Below are 13,876 nucleotides of genomic sequence, written 5' to 3' on the forward strand. Positions count from 1 at the left end.
AACAAGCATACTTAACTTCAACCCACCGCCTCCAAAACTGCTGTCCAAAACCCACCACCTCCCATCTTGATATGACAGAGAAGTTATCACCACATCCCTTACCTCTTCTCTTTCCCAAACCACCATGCACTACCAATTAATCAGCTGATTAAGGCAACAGACATCAGAAAACAGCCTCCCTCAGCAACACACAGCAGTATCAACACTTTTTGCTTTTCTCGGACAAGCAGAGAAGCACGTGCACCCCAAACAGAGCACCAGAAACTTACTGTAATCCCTTGACAGCTGAAAGCAGCTTGCAAATTGATCTGACAAAACTCCCTCCTTTGCAGTATTACAGGCTCAGTTCTCTGCAATAGCTAACCAACAGTCCCTTGCCTGTCTCCATATTATGTGCATTACACACACGCACACCCTTCAGCACTTGTTTGGCACATGGTCCAGAAAATGTCAGCATTGTAATGGGTAAGCTGCTATGGCAGCCAGAGTAGACCACTCACTTAAAGGAGCTTTTTGTTGCAGTAATGAGAAGGTTGAAAAACCATTTGCTAGAAGTCATCTCCCTGGGGCCTCAGCATCTCACCGTCTGCAGGAATTAGCAGCTTGCCATTTGCTATGTGCAAGCAACATTTTCCTTCCTTCTTTCTTTCTTCTGGCCACAGCCATGGCAGAGTTTGTGAAGAGGGTATGTGTAGGTATGCAAGGATGTGGACTTATGTCTCCCCCACCTTGGCCTCTGCAGAGTCTCTTCACACTGGCCAAGGAGCACACTGCCTGCAGCAGTAAGAGTCTGAAGAATGGGCAAACCTCTAGAAAAGGAATAAGGTATGGGGTCCCCTTTGCAGAATTGAGTGCAAATGGAATGATCGGTCTCAAATTAAAGCAGGAGTTTTTCTTAATATTCAGTTCTGCTAAGAAATGAGCAGAAAAAGGTGAAGAGAAATATCCTCTCTCACTCCCTGCAGTTCTGGTTCACCAGTGAATTTTTGCATACAAGAGCAGCTAATCAAACAAACCTCAAGTTTGCATCAAAAGATCATGCAGCACAGCATCTCTCAGGCAGACAAACCAGGATCAGATCCTCCATCTCCTAGTTTCTCCACAGACAAGGATATTTTCAGTGACAGGAACCATCATGCCAGCCAATGCAGCCAAGCACAGAGCTGAAAGTTTACTCAGGCACAGAAAAGTAGCTTGAGCTGAGAGGGGAACTCTCCTGGAGTCTGATGCTGAGACCAGACCACTAAGCTACAGAGCATCACGTGTCCTCTTCTGTGTCAAGCAGTTCCTGTCCCCTCGTCCAGCTGCAGTGCAGAAAGGGAGGGAGAAAGGAAACAAAATCATTCTGTCTTCCCTGAGAGATCAGAAAGATAGTCTCAAAGAAAAAGCCCAAGAGCAAAGGATTTTCACAGAGGAGTTCTGGGGAGGCCAGGGACAAGTGCAGAGAGAGGCAGTAAAGCAAGGGGAGAAGGGGATGGGGAAGAAAGGAAGTAAGGTTATTCTATTTTAGCATGATTTCCTAAGGAAATGAGCCTTAATGCAATCATTTAGCTGGTTTCCCTCACCCTAGCCCCCAAAGTAATACTTGAACCAATTGGCCACTGTCAATTCGAATCTAAGAGGGAGGCAGATAGGAAATTTCTACATGACTTGTGAAAATGAGGAGCTGCATAGAAGAGAGTCCTGCTGAGGGCAGAGTCGCTAAGCAGAAAGCTACGGGGCCCGAGGTCAGGACCCAGCAGGAGGAGAATTAGGAGACACAGAAGGCATATCTGGAACAAATCTCATTTCCTTTGCTAACCTGCTCAGGGACAACTCAGTTTATGCTAGTCCTAGAAACAGCCAGGAGAAAATTAAATGGATCCAGAGCTACCAGCTCTTTCTGCAGAGTTCTCGGTCTCTACCAATCCTTCATAGTGGAGAGGGACCCACTGTAGCTTCTGTTTTCAAGCAGTCAGCCCCCATCCAGGAGAGCAATGGCTGTCAGTGAGGGTGCCTCACTCTGCTCCTTCAAAAGGCGGCAGGAAGGAAAAACAGGGCACAGGCAGATAGGACAGCATTTTTAAGAGCTGCACACCTGTGCCCAGCATATCTTCCTAGTAGAAATAAGGTAGGCAAACAGTAAATTATGGCTTGTCACTCTGTTAAGAGGGAAAAGCAGAATATAAAACAAGCAGCAATGGGAGATAAAGTGGGTCCCAGGCAGAAAATAAGGGATAAAGTACAGCTAAGTGAGGAGCCAGCATTATTTAAGGGACCTTAGTGCACCAGGAATATGACCTGCCTGGTCCATGCAGTGTCAGGGAGCCAATTGGTCCCCTGACAATTGCCAGGTGTGTCCTCTTTCATTGGTTGGAGGGCACCAAGCTGCTGAAAAGCCCTGCTAAATGGAAAGGATCCTGTCCTGGCCAGGTTTTGAAGAAGAATTTCAATGCTGAGCCCGTTCTTCCCCCAGGGGACCTCCAGGCATCCAGGTTTCTTTCCTGAAAATTCTGATCCCAGACATGTTTTCAAAGGGCAGACAGCAATAAACCGTCCCCCAGGACACTCCCAGCTTTTTCCAATTCACTGCTGAAACTGGAGGTGATCCAAAATTACACAGAATAAAACCCATGGTAAAACATGCATGGTGAGGGAAATCCCCCATCTCCTCAACAATATTCTTGGTCTCTTAAAGAGTCCCAAGGTGAGACAAGGGAAGAAGGCAGAGACAGGATCTTGTTCCTCTCTGACCTGGAAGTTCTCTGTCCTTGAATGGATCATCAATCTCTGTGCTCTTCGATCTGGCATCGCTTTCACACACAGGGGTCTCATAGCTGAAAAAGGAGAACAGCAGATGCTCAACTGTGTGATACAGCTTTAGTGTCATCAGATGGTTGCTAAGGAGTTGTGTCTTATCTGCTTACTGCAGGGGAAACCAATAAACCTGCAGAAGAACTATTATTCTCAAGCATCAGAACAGCAGCAGAAATGGAGAGAGAAGGAAGAGCATACTCTGAAGTCCAGTACCAGCTACCAACCCAGACTCACAAACAGCACAAGGGCCTCTTCCAACTCTTGTGGGCACAGGCTGAGCTTTTCCCCAAAGCCGTTCATGCTCTGCAGAATCACTGTATCTAGCAGAGTTCAGGACCCAACTCCTACTGGCCTGTTTTTATAATTGCCAGACCCACAATTTTTTCCAAACCCCAAGTGAGAAAAGATTTCCCCTAGTAGTTTTAAGAGACAGAGTAACTTAAAGAAAAATCTATCACTGGCTTAAAATCTGTCAACTCACAACCAAGCAGTCTTCTAAATCTGTACTGGTCAGGATCCAAGTGGCTGCGGCATGGAAGTATAAAGCAGAGGATAATGCAACAAAGCCACTTGTCTTTTCACTGCTCATGCTCCTGATCTGTACTCTTGAGCAAAGCCCTGGTTCCGGCTACTACCCAAAAGCTGCAAGTCAAAAATAGTCTGCTTTGCATGAATACTTAACACAGAGGAAAGTAAGGGCAGTAGTTACTACACACCAACTCCTACAGAGAGGGAGCTGCATAGTAACATTCAATAGGGAACATCACGTATGGCACTCCTAGCTCTAAGGAAGGAAGTACAGAGCTGACTGCTCTAGAAGTAGAAACTTATCTAACATAGCAACAGTATTTTTTTATATTTCATCTTCTCCAGGCAGGCATCTCACCAGGCCTATAGCTCTTACCGAGTGGAAGTACCAGGCAGGGGGCGTCCCGTGTCCACCAGAACACACCAGCAGTACCCAGTCGACTGGTGGCATTGCACTGGTTTGTAGAGCCCTCCGGGAGCACACTCAGGGATGACGATACCCTCGCGGGGGTTCTGCCTGGCCTCCTCCAGGGCGCTCTGCCTTTCCTGGTCACAGGAGTGAACTTTGTCTGGAAGACGGGAGGGAGGTTGGAGGGGGAGGAGAAAAAAAGTCAAATCAAGATCACCTTCCTCAGCTCAGCAGGCTACGGGTATCCTTCATATCAGGAGACCTTTGTGCATTTCCTTCTCAGCAAACACCAAATGTCTACATCCCTAGGGACTCAGGATCGAGAGCTCCCTCCTACGTTTAGCTGTGACACAAGATTATGGATTATAGACATTGACTTCCAAGTGCCCAGCAAGCCAGGGACAGCGGGAAAAGCTGTTCCTGTTCGCCTGGGTTTTGGAACAGAGCTATCAGATAACAATAAGTCACTATTAACTGCAGCCACGGCGTAATCATTTCCCAGATGATGTTTTCGCATACTGAGGGATCCTAAATTGTGACTTGTATTTTCCAGTTAAACAAAGGAAGCAAACACCCTGCCCTGTCCCACTATCTTTTTCTCCAGACTACAACACACTTTTCCCTCTCAATAGCATCTCTCCAACACAATCCCAAGAGGAAAAGAACGTTATGTTTTAACATCTTTTTATCCAGTGCAGAGAGCACCTGCACACACCTCAGCCAGGAACAGAACAGAATATCCCATTCTACCCACGCTGCCATCACCTCTCCAGCAGACTTCACCATTGCCCTCACCTGGAAAACAGAGGGCACCCAACGTTGCTTCCTACTGAGGGGTAGGTAGAACCCTGTCACTTAATAGCTTATTACACAGAAAAGTTTATTTCCAAAGACATCATCAACCAGAGAACAGAGTACACAGATGGCACAGACCAAAGAACAGAAAGAAGCCCAGAAGTGGCTTCTGCAGCCAGCCTGGCACCTTTGGCCCTAATGCTGTCTCTACAACTACCACCTGCAGAGGAGTGATGGATGCATGGAGAGGTGCCAGGCTGCTGCCTCTTATATGGACCAGCCACAAAAACAGGAAGAGATGAACAGAGTACCCATGGGATGTTAAGACCTATTTGGCTCAACCGCCAGAAGTTCCCCATTACATGTCTTCAAACACTCTGGCCCTTTGAGGAGCAGGAAAATTATTTCAACTTTAGAAACCACTGAAGGTATCACAGAAAGAAAAGAAGTATGCATGAAGGGCAGAAAGCAGTCAAGGCAGCTGATCATAGGATTTAAAACATGTCTAAGTCTAGGGTAAAAAGAGACAACAATGTAACTCCTGACTTTTATCCTTAAGAGAGTGACAAAAAACAGAAGCAGGAATAGTTATTCTTTCCTTCCCTAGCTTCCCTCTCCCTTGCAGTTTACTGTGCTTTTTCTTTTCTTTTTATAAATAAGCCACAACATCTGAAATTCCTTGCCACAGCCAAGAATCCCCTCAAGCTTTCAGGACATAAAATGCTTCAACACTGACAGGCAATGACACCACAGTTTCATCCCAAACCTGCAGATGTTTGCATGGTCAGCCAGTAGACATGGCATGACCTCAGCATCCTGCCCCCGGGACAGGCTCAGCACACAACTAACACATGCTCACTGTTTCCATGTATGTTGCCTGCCTGTCTGTACCCCATCAGTTATGTCTTACAATTTTGGTGATAAATTCTAGTGCAGAGAGTAATTTTTGTTCCATATTTGGGGAATGGAAGGGGTGCTGATTCACAACTTGAATTCCTCAGCTTGGTAGCAGCAGGTACAACACAAAAAACTCCAGCAGGTTTGCACAGCGTCACCTAAGTACAGCATGCTTTGAGTACCAGAGGCACTTCTACTGGTTTCTAATTGAACTGTAGCAACTAAAGAGTCTCAGAGGCCCAGAATGGTCTCCCTCTCCAGCATTTCAAATCACTGTCAAGGCTGGGAATGTGAAGGGCACCTGAATTTTGCCACACACAAATCCACACAACCGAAGCACAGAGTAAAAACCTTTAAGTGTCGGCAAGTCTGACTCAAGCAGAGAGAAACTTGATCAGGAAGGAGCAGGAGGGGATAAAGTCAACAAAAACTGAAAGGGAGCTCAAGCCTCAGCTGATATTTAAGCTGACTTCACTTTGCTGACAGATTTCATATCTGAAAAAAAGGCCCCATGACTGTTCCCAAGCTGTACGTGGACAGAGAAGTCATTGAGTGAGAGGCCTGCAGGCTCCTTAACAAACCACTTACATCACAAGGGGCCCGCTTACCCACAGTCTGCCGACAGCAATTCACACCTTGGCCCTCAGGTGAGGAGGATCATTCATGCAGCTTGGGGAAGCAAAAACAGGGGCAGAAATCCCTATCATCATTTTATATAATAAGCAAAAGAAAAAAATTGTGCTGAAGAGAACTACATTCCAGGAATTTTTCTGTCTAAATACTCAAAGCTTCCTGAGTGTACAAAGCCAAACCAAGACCTCTCAATTCCTTTGAGTCTTTCAAAACTAGCACTAAAAATTACTCTAAAAAAAAAAAAGTGGTTTTTTGTGCGTGTCATATAAAAAAAAATGCTACTTTTATTGAAAAAAAAAAGAAAGAACAAATGTATTTTAAGGAGTATGTTATTTGACATACATTTGCAGTTAGGTATGCAAGTTAGACAGAATAAATGTACATATTCACCCACACGTTTGTAATATGCCATAGAAAATGGCAAAAAATTCTCTGCACATATTACCAAAAATCTGTGGGAACTGAATAGTCACAGCATTTACTACCAGAATATAGAACTAATTAGTAGTCCTTCCTGTTTGAAGGGTGTTTAAAGGCTGAGTGAAACAAATCTAACAGGTTTTGTTCAGTTGACATCAAATAGATGTAATGATGTAAAATCTGCCATCTGATGATTGCATGTGGGTCAGTGGCCTGTCATTAGCAATGATAGCAGTACAACTGAAATAGCAAGGAGATCAGATTTTTTTCATTTCTAACATACATCTAGAAGTAGTCACTACGAAAGTCTCATCTATTCCACTACATCCTGAAGAACATAAACCAGACATACTGGGGCAAACCCAAAGCCTAACTTGTCTGTTTCACCTCCAGCCATGGCCAAAAGCAGGAGCTTAGAGGAGAAGAGGACAGAACAAGCATATACTTCTTTCCCCCATGTATTTCATGTCTCAACCAGATGTGGACCAGAAACTTGCAGAGACAGACACAGATTTTGTACTTAGTGAGTAGCAATGGTTTTTCCCTTCCACCAGTTTGCTATGTCTCCCCTCATAAACTTTTATTGACTATGACATCCTACAGCTAGTTCTGTGGTTTGACTACATGTTGCATGTGGAAGACAGCACATCCTTTGGTTTGATCTAAACCTGGCTCCAACTAGTTTTGTTTGCTGACCCTAGTTCTTCTAGAAGATGAAACAGTGAACAGTTTGCAGTCTCCCTCCCTGCCCCTCACTGCTTTACAGATTCCTACTCACCTCTTCTACATGCTGAAGAGTTCCAGCTGACCCAGTTTTTTCTCTGAACCCTTTCCAGATCCACCATACCTTCCCTGAGCTAGAGGGGATCAGAATAGCAAACACGTTGACATTAAATGGAGGTTCTGACAACACCCCTGTGGAAAGTTCCTTCAGTGACATCTGTCTACTAAGCAGAAAAAATATTAACTAGCACTAGCCCCCAGAGAGGGTCTTTCCTCCAGGCTACCACTCTAACAGCACTTAATTCCCTTAAAAAATAAACATGAATATTAACAGTTGGGGTGTATTTCAACAGCCAGCAAAATCAGCTGGGAAATCCATACCACCAGCTTCCCTAGTATGGGACTTGGCATGAACTGCATACACTGTCACCCTGAAAGACAGTCTCATGGGTAATGAGGGGACCATCAAATGCTATCCCAGTTCCAGGACACTGAAGTCAGCCTGTTCCAGTCAGACTGCTTTCTGGAAACTTTGCTGTTGTTGCCAAGGCCATGTTTATGGAGGACAGTGAAAGCCTATCGCCAAGCTAGAAGGTTTAATGCCAGCTATGAAATTAAGCTGCCATCTTACAAAGAAGCATATATTTATTATATGTGCAGGGTACTTAAAAGCCTATTCCCTGTTTGAGTTAATGGGGGCTGCAGGCGCAGAAAGATAAAAAAGGATTTCCCTCTTTCCCTATATTAAACATTTAGAGAGAGAAGAACATTTAAGACACCAATCAGTTGGACAGAAACAGTCTTCCCAGGACCAACACCCCCCGTTTTTTTTAAAGGCACTGTCACATTCCCCTGTTTTCTGTCATCTCTGCTTTGACTTAAGACAACCATCAGCAAAGAAGCTGAGTAACACTTGCCAACTTGCTGTTGCTGGGGAGCGAAACCTTTGGGAGACAGCAAATCTAGATTACAACAAATCCAATGACAGGAAAAAAAGATAGGGAATGCATGCACACTCAAAAGGAGAGAATCACTGGCAGAAATATCCGTTTTACCTTAACTGCTCAGCTCTAAAATGCTAACTGCTTGTTCCTTCTTACTCTTGACTGCTTCTAACACTCCCTAAAACATTTTTTAAAGTAGTGTCTCTGAAGCCATGAACTATTGCAGGAAAACAGGGCTAGGAAATCTGCAGTTGTACATTATTTATGCAACAATATTCCCCTAGTAATGGCCTTTTGAGAAATACATGGTCAGATTCATAAAAAGGTCTCTCATTCCCGGTCTCTTAAGTACACACATTCAAACGTACACCCAGTGCCTGCACAATAAAAATAAAAATGATGGATGAGGTAAGGAACTCATCTGACTGTCTAATAAAATAGATGGTTATTAAAGAGATGGGGTGTTTGTTTACCTTACAAAGCTGAGAAGAGAGAATGTCTAGCAGCATCTAACCAAAGGCTTGTGCTTAACAGTTCTCATGCTCAGCTTGCAGGGCTAGATGCAGCCAACGCACCGCTCTGGGGATGAGGCAGCCTTCCCCAGCTGCTCTCCTGACACACAGAAACTCTCATTGCTATCAGAGCCAAAGCACCAAGCATCAGTCACTGGGGCTGCGAGGATGCTGTGGATGATTAGGGTGGGACATAAGGAAGATCTGCCATCCAACCACAGCAGATTATTTTTTTAATATTGCCTTTCTGACCCAATTTTTTCCTTATTAAAAGAGGGAGACTGTAACACCAAAACCAAACACCTTGGAGAGATCCCTACACCCTTGAGACAGGAGTCCTCCTTCCAAACTAGGCAAAAGAGAGAGTCTAATATCCCTCTGTGCTTCTGTCCAGTTCCAATGAACCTATGTGAATAGCCTAACCCCAGAGCTACAGGCTATGCCAGGCAGGGCAGATTTCCTTCTCTTTCCCTCTCTCATTTCTTTTGACCAGAAATTCTGTCTGGACTGGGGAAACTTTTCCCATGGAGTTCCCACAAAAAGCTTCAGTTTTAATGAACAAGCATTCATCACAAGGGGAGGAAAAGGTCTTTTACTGAAGGATTCTTGACCAATCCCCATTGTTAATGCCGCAACAGGGACCTGACTTTAAAATACCATTTCAAAAAAATCAAACGCATGCCTCTCCTAAATTTTTTTTGTTCAACTCCCAGCTTTTCCCTCCATGAGGAACTAGTGAAGCACAGAACGAAAGGCAGCAGTATGAATATCTAGTGCCAAGTTCCTACTGACATCCTGTGCCAACCCAAAAGTGAGGACTAAGTGTCTTTGTGCCTCAGTTTTCCTCTCAGTGAGAGAAAGTGTTTGCCTGTCTCCCAGGGAAGCTTAATTCAAACAGGATTGATTTCTCATTTTTATTTAGCCTGTCTTTACACTGCTCTGGCAGGGAAGAGGAGCCTTGAAATGGTTATGTTATCATAGTACATACACCAGCTTAAAGGTGCTTTTATGTTGCATAAGGGAGCTCTAATGCGAACAGGACCCAGGTCCACTCTGAGAGAACAGGTGCCTCATCCCAGTTCGGAGCCTAGGAAAGTTGTGGGCAGAAAGCCCAGCCTCATTCCACAGAGAAAGTTCAGCACAGTTTAATCAGCATCCCAAACCTGCATCCCTTCTACCTCAGAGGAAAAAGAAAATTTGAAAAGCCTTGGGTATGGAAACACACAAGGGCTGGCAGGACTAGCAAAGCAACGTGGTGAATAGGCAGTAGCTGCCTGTCCCCCTGCGGAGGGCTGAGGGTGGAGGGAAACAACCCCTTCTGTGTTTACTAGGAGCACGATAACAGCTGAGCAAATACAGCTCATGGGCATAGCATAAATCTCTCTGCACCTCTGTTAGTCATCGGTACTGCTACCTGCTCCACCCTGTTCTGTCTGGGACTGTGGTCCTTCCAGGGCATTCTGGCTAACATAAAGGTAAAGAGAAAAACAAACCTCGCAGGTGCTTCCACACTGTACCAGTTGAGCAGTCCTTGCTTTACCTTAGTACTCACTCAATTTCATTTCCCAAAGTGTAGGCTACAGAGGAAACAGAGGTTACTACATGTTCCAGTGCTGAACAAGTACAATACAAAGGTTTAACAGGTGGCTTATAATTTTTAAAAAATGCATTGTTCCAAGGGGCTCATTAAACTTCAGCTATCCAGGAACACATCCTTCCCCTGCTATTTTTCTTCTGCTGAAAGCGATAAAGCCACACTGCACTCCTGACAGTCTTACGTGATGAGAAGTCTATTCAATATCTACACCCTAGCTTGAAATAAGGAGGAATGACTGAAGGAAGAGCTGTCCCAGGGATTACAGTGAACTTGCCAAGGGACTTTTTGATGCACAACTTGTGCTCACTTTGTAGAACCTGTGGGCATTGGGTGCTGCCCAGCTAGGAAAGGAATCTGCTCCACAGGGTTTCCAAACCACACAGAAATAAAGCTCCATGCCTGCACATCTTGAAACCTGTCAGTTGAAAGCTACCTGGACCTGCAATTCTAACCACCCCATCTCTCAAGCAGTCAGTCACACAGTCCTAGTCTTCCTAGAGTTGTAGGCAGACTAGCTGAAGGATGGCAGAAAGAGAACGATACTTTTTTTATGGCTACAGTACCTCATCCTGGCAAAAAAATGCAAATATTTGCATGTTCATACACAATGCATTAGATGGAGCTCTGATTTAATTCTGGTTCATTAGAGTATAAGTTGTACCATTCTTATAAGTAAATGAGAGAAATGTAGACTACATACAATTACTATGAGATAGTTGCCTAATACTGTAGATTAAGAAAAACATGCTCCAAGAGGAGAGGTCTCAAAAGTTCTCTGTGAAACAGTATTGAAAGCTGACATGAGACTTGTCTTGTATCAAATTAAAGTACCAATTTGGCTAGTGGAATATAGCATCCAGTTTACAGACTGAAATTCAGGAAAGAATTCAAAGTAATCTTGATAAATGGTTTTAAATCACTGTGATCACAACTTACAGGTACAAACCATAACCACCAGCAAGGAGAAACTCAGTGCATAGAGAGGAAATTATTGGCGAGACAGCAAGACTTGGAAAAAAATGGTCAGGAGCTTAGGTAGACCACAGAAAAGTCTGCAACTTCATGACATTGCAAACAACAACAAAAAAATCAAAACAGGTGAATCTAGCTGTGGGATGTAGTGACAGCAGCCTCACATAAGAAACTGTCACTGAGGACTGGTGAGCCTTTAAATCAGCCCTGTGTCCAGCTCTGGGCACTGTGCTTTGAAGGAGAGGTGGACCATTTGGCAAGAGTGCAGGAGAGAGCAAAGGGAACAGGCAGAAGGCTAGGAAACTTGATCTATGAGAAAAGGCTGAAAGAATTCCATTTGTTTAGTCTAGGGATGACATTTAGTCTTCTGAGACATAAAAGCTGTTATATAAAAAGAGATGGTTGGAGATTTTTTTTTTCTTCCCCATGGGTAGTTCAAGTAGCAGTCAGCTTACTTGGAGAAAGGAGATTTAGGTTTGATACAAAGAAGCCCTGGTGATTAACTGTTCACTCATAGGAAGAGGCAGTGGGATCCCTGTCACTGAATTAGGAACAGGTTACACATGTCAGAGCTGCTGTTAACTGGATATGACCCTGAGTTAAAACAAGGAGGAAGAAAACTATGCAACCGCTTTAGGTCTTTTCTACTCTCCTCACACGGACTGAGAAGCTCCAGCAGATACTGGATGACTGAGGCAACCTCTTTGCAAACACAGCCTAAAATCTTGAAGATATTTGAGCTGGTTTAAGTTTTCTGATTCTGAGGTCTAATCTTCCTAATGCACCTGGCTTCCATAGTCTGTATGACAGCTGTAGCTGTGCAGTACCTTTACACAGCAACGGTTTCCGCGGTCTGAGCAGACAAAGTTTGGCACCAAAATGCAGCCCTCACAGTTCTTTACATCAGGATAGTTCCTCAGCAGTAGAAAAGCTTTCAGCAGTAGAAAAGCTTTCAACCTTAGACACTGCTCTTGCAATTATGAGAGGAAGCTACCTGGAGTCTGCGTTTTTTTCTTCCCTAACTCCTCTTTTCCATTTCACATAGTTTCTAAGCACTGTTAGCTTGTGGCATACCTAGCTCTGAGATAAGCCACCTGTCTCTGAACACATTCATTCATTTTCCCTATACTCCCTTCTCACTGCACTCTTTCCACACTGAGGAATGCTATTCAATAAAATGAGAAGCCATAGGTGTTTCCACTGGAGCCTTAACATTATTGGGAAACTATTTTCACTTCCACACCTGTTTTTAATAGTGCTTGGAACAACTAGAACAGCAATTGTTGGAGAACTTGCCTACCTCTGCTGGCTGGAGTATACGAGCAACTATTTTTACAGTATTGTAAGTGTATAATTATAGGACATGAAATAGAAAGCTTTTGAAAACTGTCACAGGCAGGTAAAAAGTATTTCAGACTGGTCTTCCTAACTACAGTAACATTCTTTTTTTATGCTACTGCTGGTGAGTAAAAGGGGAGAAGAGAGACAGGTTTATAGTGTGATGAGTCTTTCCATGTAATGACAGATCACCTTTTTCCTGTAGTATTTAGCACTTTACGAGGAGGCAGAGGGAACTGCCTCTGACAGGAGTGCTAGCACTCACTCTTGGACATTTAACTTGAGTCAGCTGTCTCCAGGCAAAACACAGAAGTTCCACGATGTAACATACGGGATTCAGACATCAGCCACCAGACAGAGAAACTGCTCCCACTTCAGCAGTGTCATGAAATGGAGGTAGCCCTCTTTCACGCTCTGTGTTGAAAGGCAAGGGAAGGACTACAGAGTGATACTGAGGTTAGTGTTCTTCCCAGTGGGACTTCTCTGAATTGCAGCCTTACACAGGGAACAGTCCCTCCAGCTGTGGGACCCCATGCATTCTGGGGGGCCCAGCTCCAGAGAGAAGCTGCAGCTTTGTGGTGTCAGAACTTGTTGAATGAGCTTAAGATGAGGTGGGAGAACGATGACAACAGCAGGATCACAGGCCTCCCTGCGTTATAACTGGTGAAACCAGAGAAATGCCATTCCATTCACCCAGAGTGAAGGTAGCCAGTTTAACACATCTTCCTTCCTCACGTGTTCCAGGAGATTGAACACTACCTTGCTTTTTAAACATATTCCCATCTCTACCTGGCTCGGAAGGTGGGTTCCTTGTCCAGTCTGCTTTCCTGACTCTTTAGAGACAACCCTTGGGACCTTCTACCAAAAGGTCTTTCCAGCTACTCAGCACCACTTCAACAGTCAGAAAAGCATCAAGTTAAGCCAACCATGAACTACACCACAAACTGTACTCACTGGTTCCCATTGACCACTTCTGGTGGTCTGACAAAATGCAAAAATGAGATGACTGCGAAGAGAAAGGGAACATAAGGATGGCAGCTTTTACTTGTGCCCCCTCCCCCCCCAAATATAGACAGGACTGTTACAACAGCTCACAGGTTTGTTGACATTAGTTTGAAAGTGAAGAGAACATAATCAACATACAAGGAGGCTGTAGCGAGGCAGGCATTGGTCTCTTTTCCCAAGTAAGAAGTGATAGAATGAGAGGAAACGGCCTCAGGTTGCACCAGGGGAGGTTTAGGTTGTATGAGGAAAAATTTCTTTGCCCAGGGAAGTGGTTGAGTCACCACGCCTGGAGGTATTTAACAGTCGT

At 44.4% G+C, this 13,876-nt stretch overlaps 1 protein-coding gene across 5 annotated transcripts in view; it reads right to left on the reverse strand.

The window, feature by feature from the left end:
* Positions 1–13,876, reverse strand: part of SMOC1 (SPARC related modular calcium binding 1) — a 133,617-nt gene that overhangs the window by 22,712 nt on the left and 97,029 nt on the right. For all 5 annotated transcript variants that reach the window (XM_074824334.1, XM_074824336.1, XM_074824335.1 and 2 more), the window contains exons 8-9: positions 3,701–3,893; positions 2,734–2,816 (exon numbers count right to left, since the gene is read on the reverse strand). In XM_074824334.1, the coding sequence (XP_074680435.1) occupies positions 2,734–2,816; positions 3,701–3,893 (276 nt within the window). The remainder of the gene's footprint in view (positions 1–2,733; positions 2,817–3,700; positions 3,894–13,876) is intronic.

The sequence above is a fragment of the Strix aluco genome, chromosome 4, assembly GCF_031877795.1.
Source record: "Strix aluco isolate bStrAlu1 chromosome 4, bStrAlu1.hap1, whole genome shotgun sequence".
In the NCBI taxonomy this organism is placed as follows: Eukaryota; Metazoa; Chordata; class Aves; order Strigiformes; family Strigidae; genus Strix; species Strix aluco.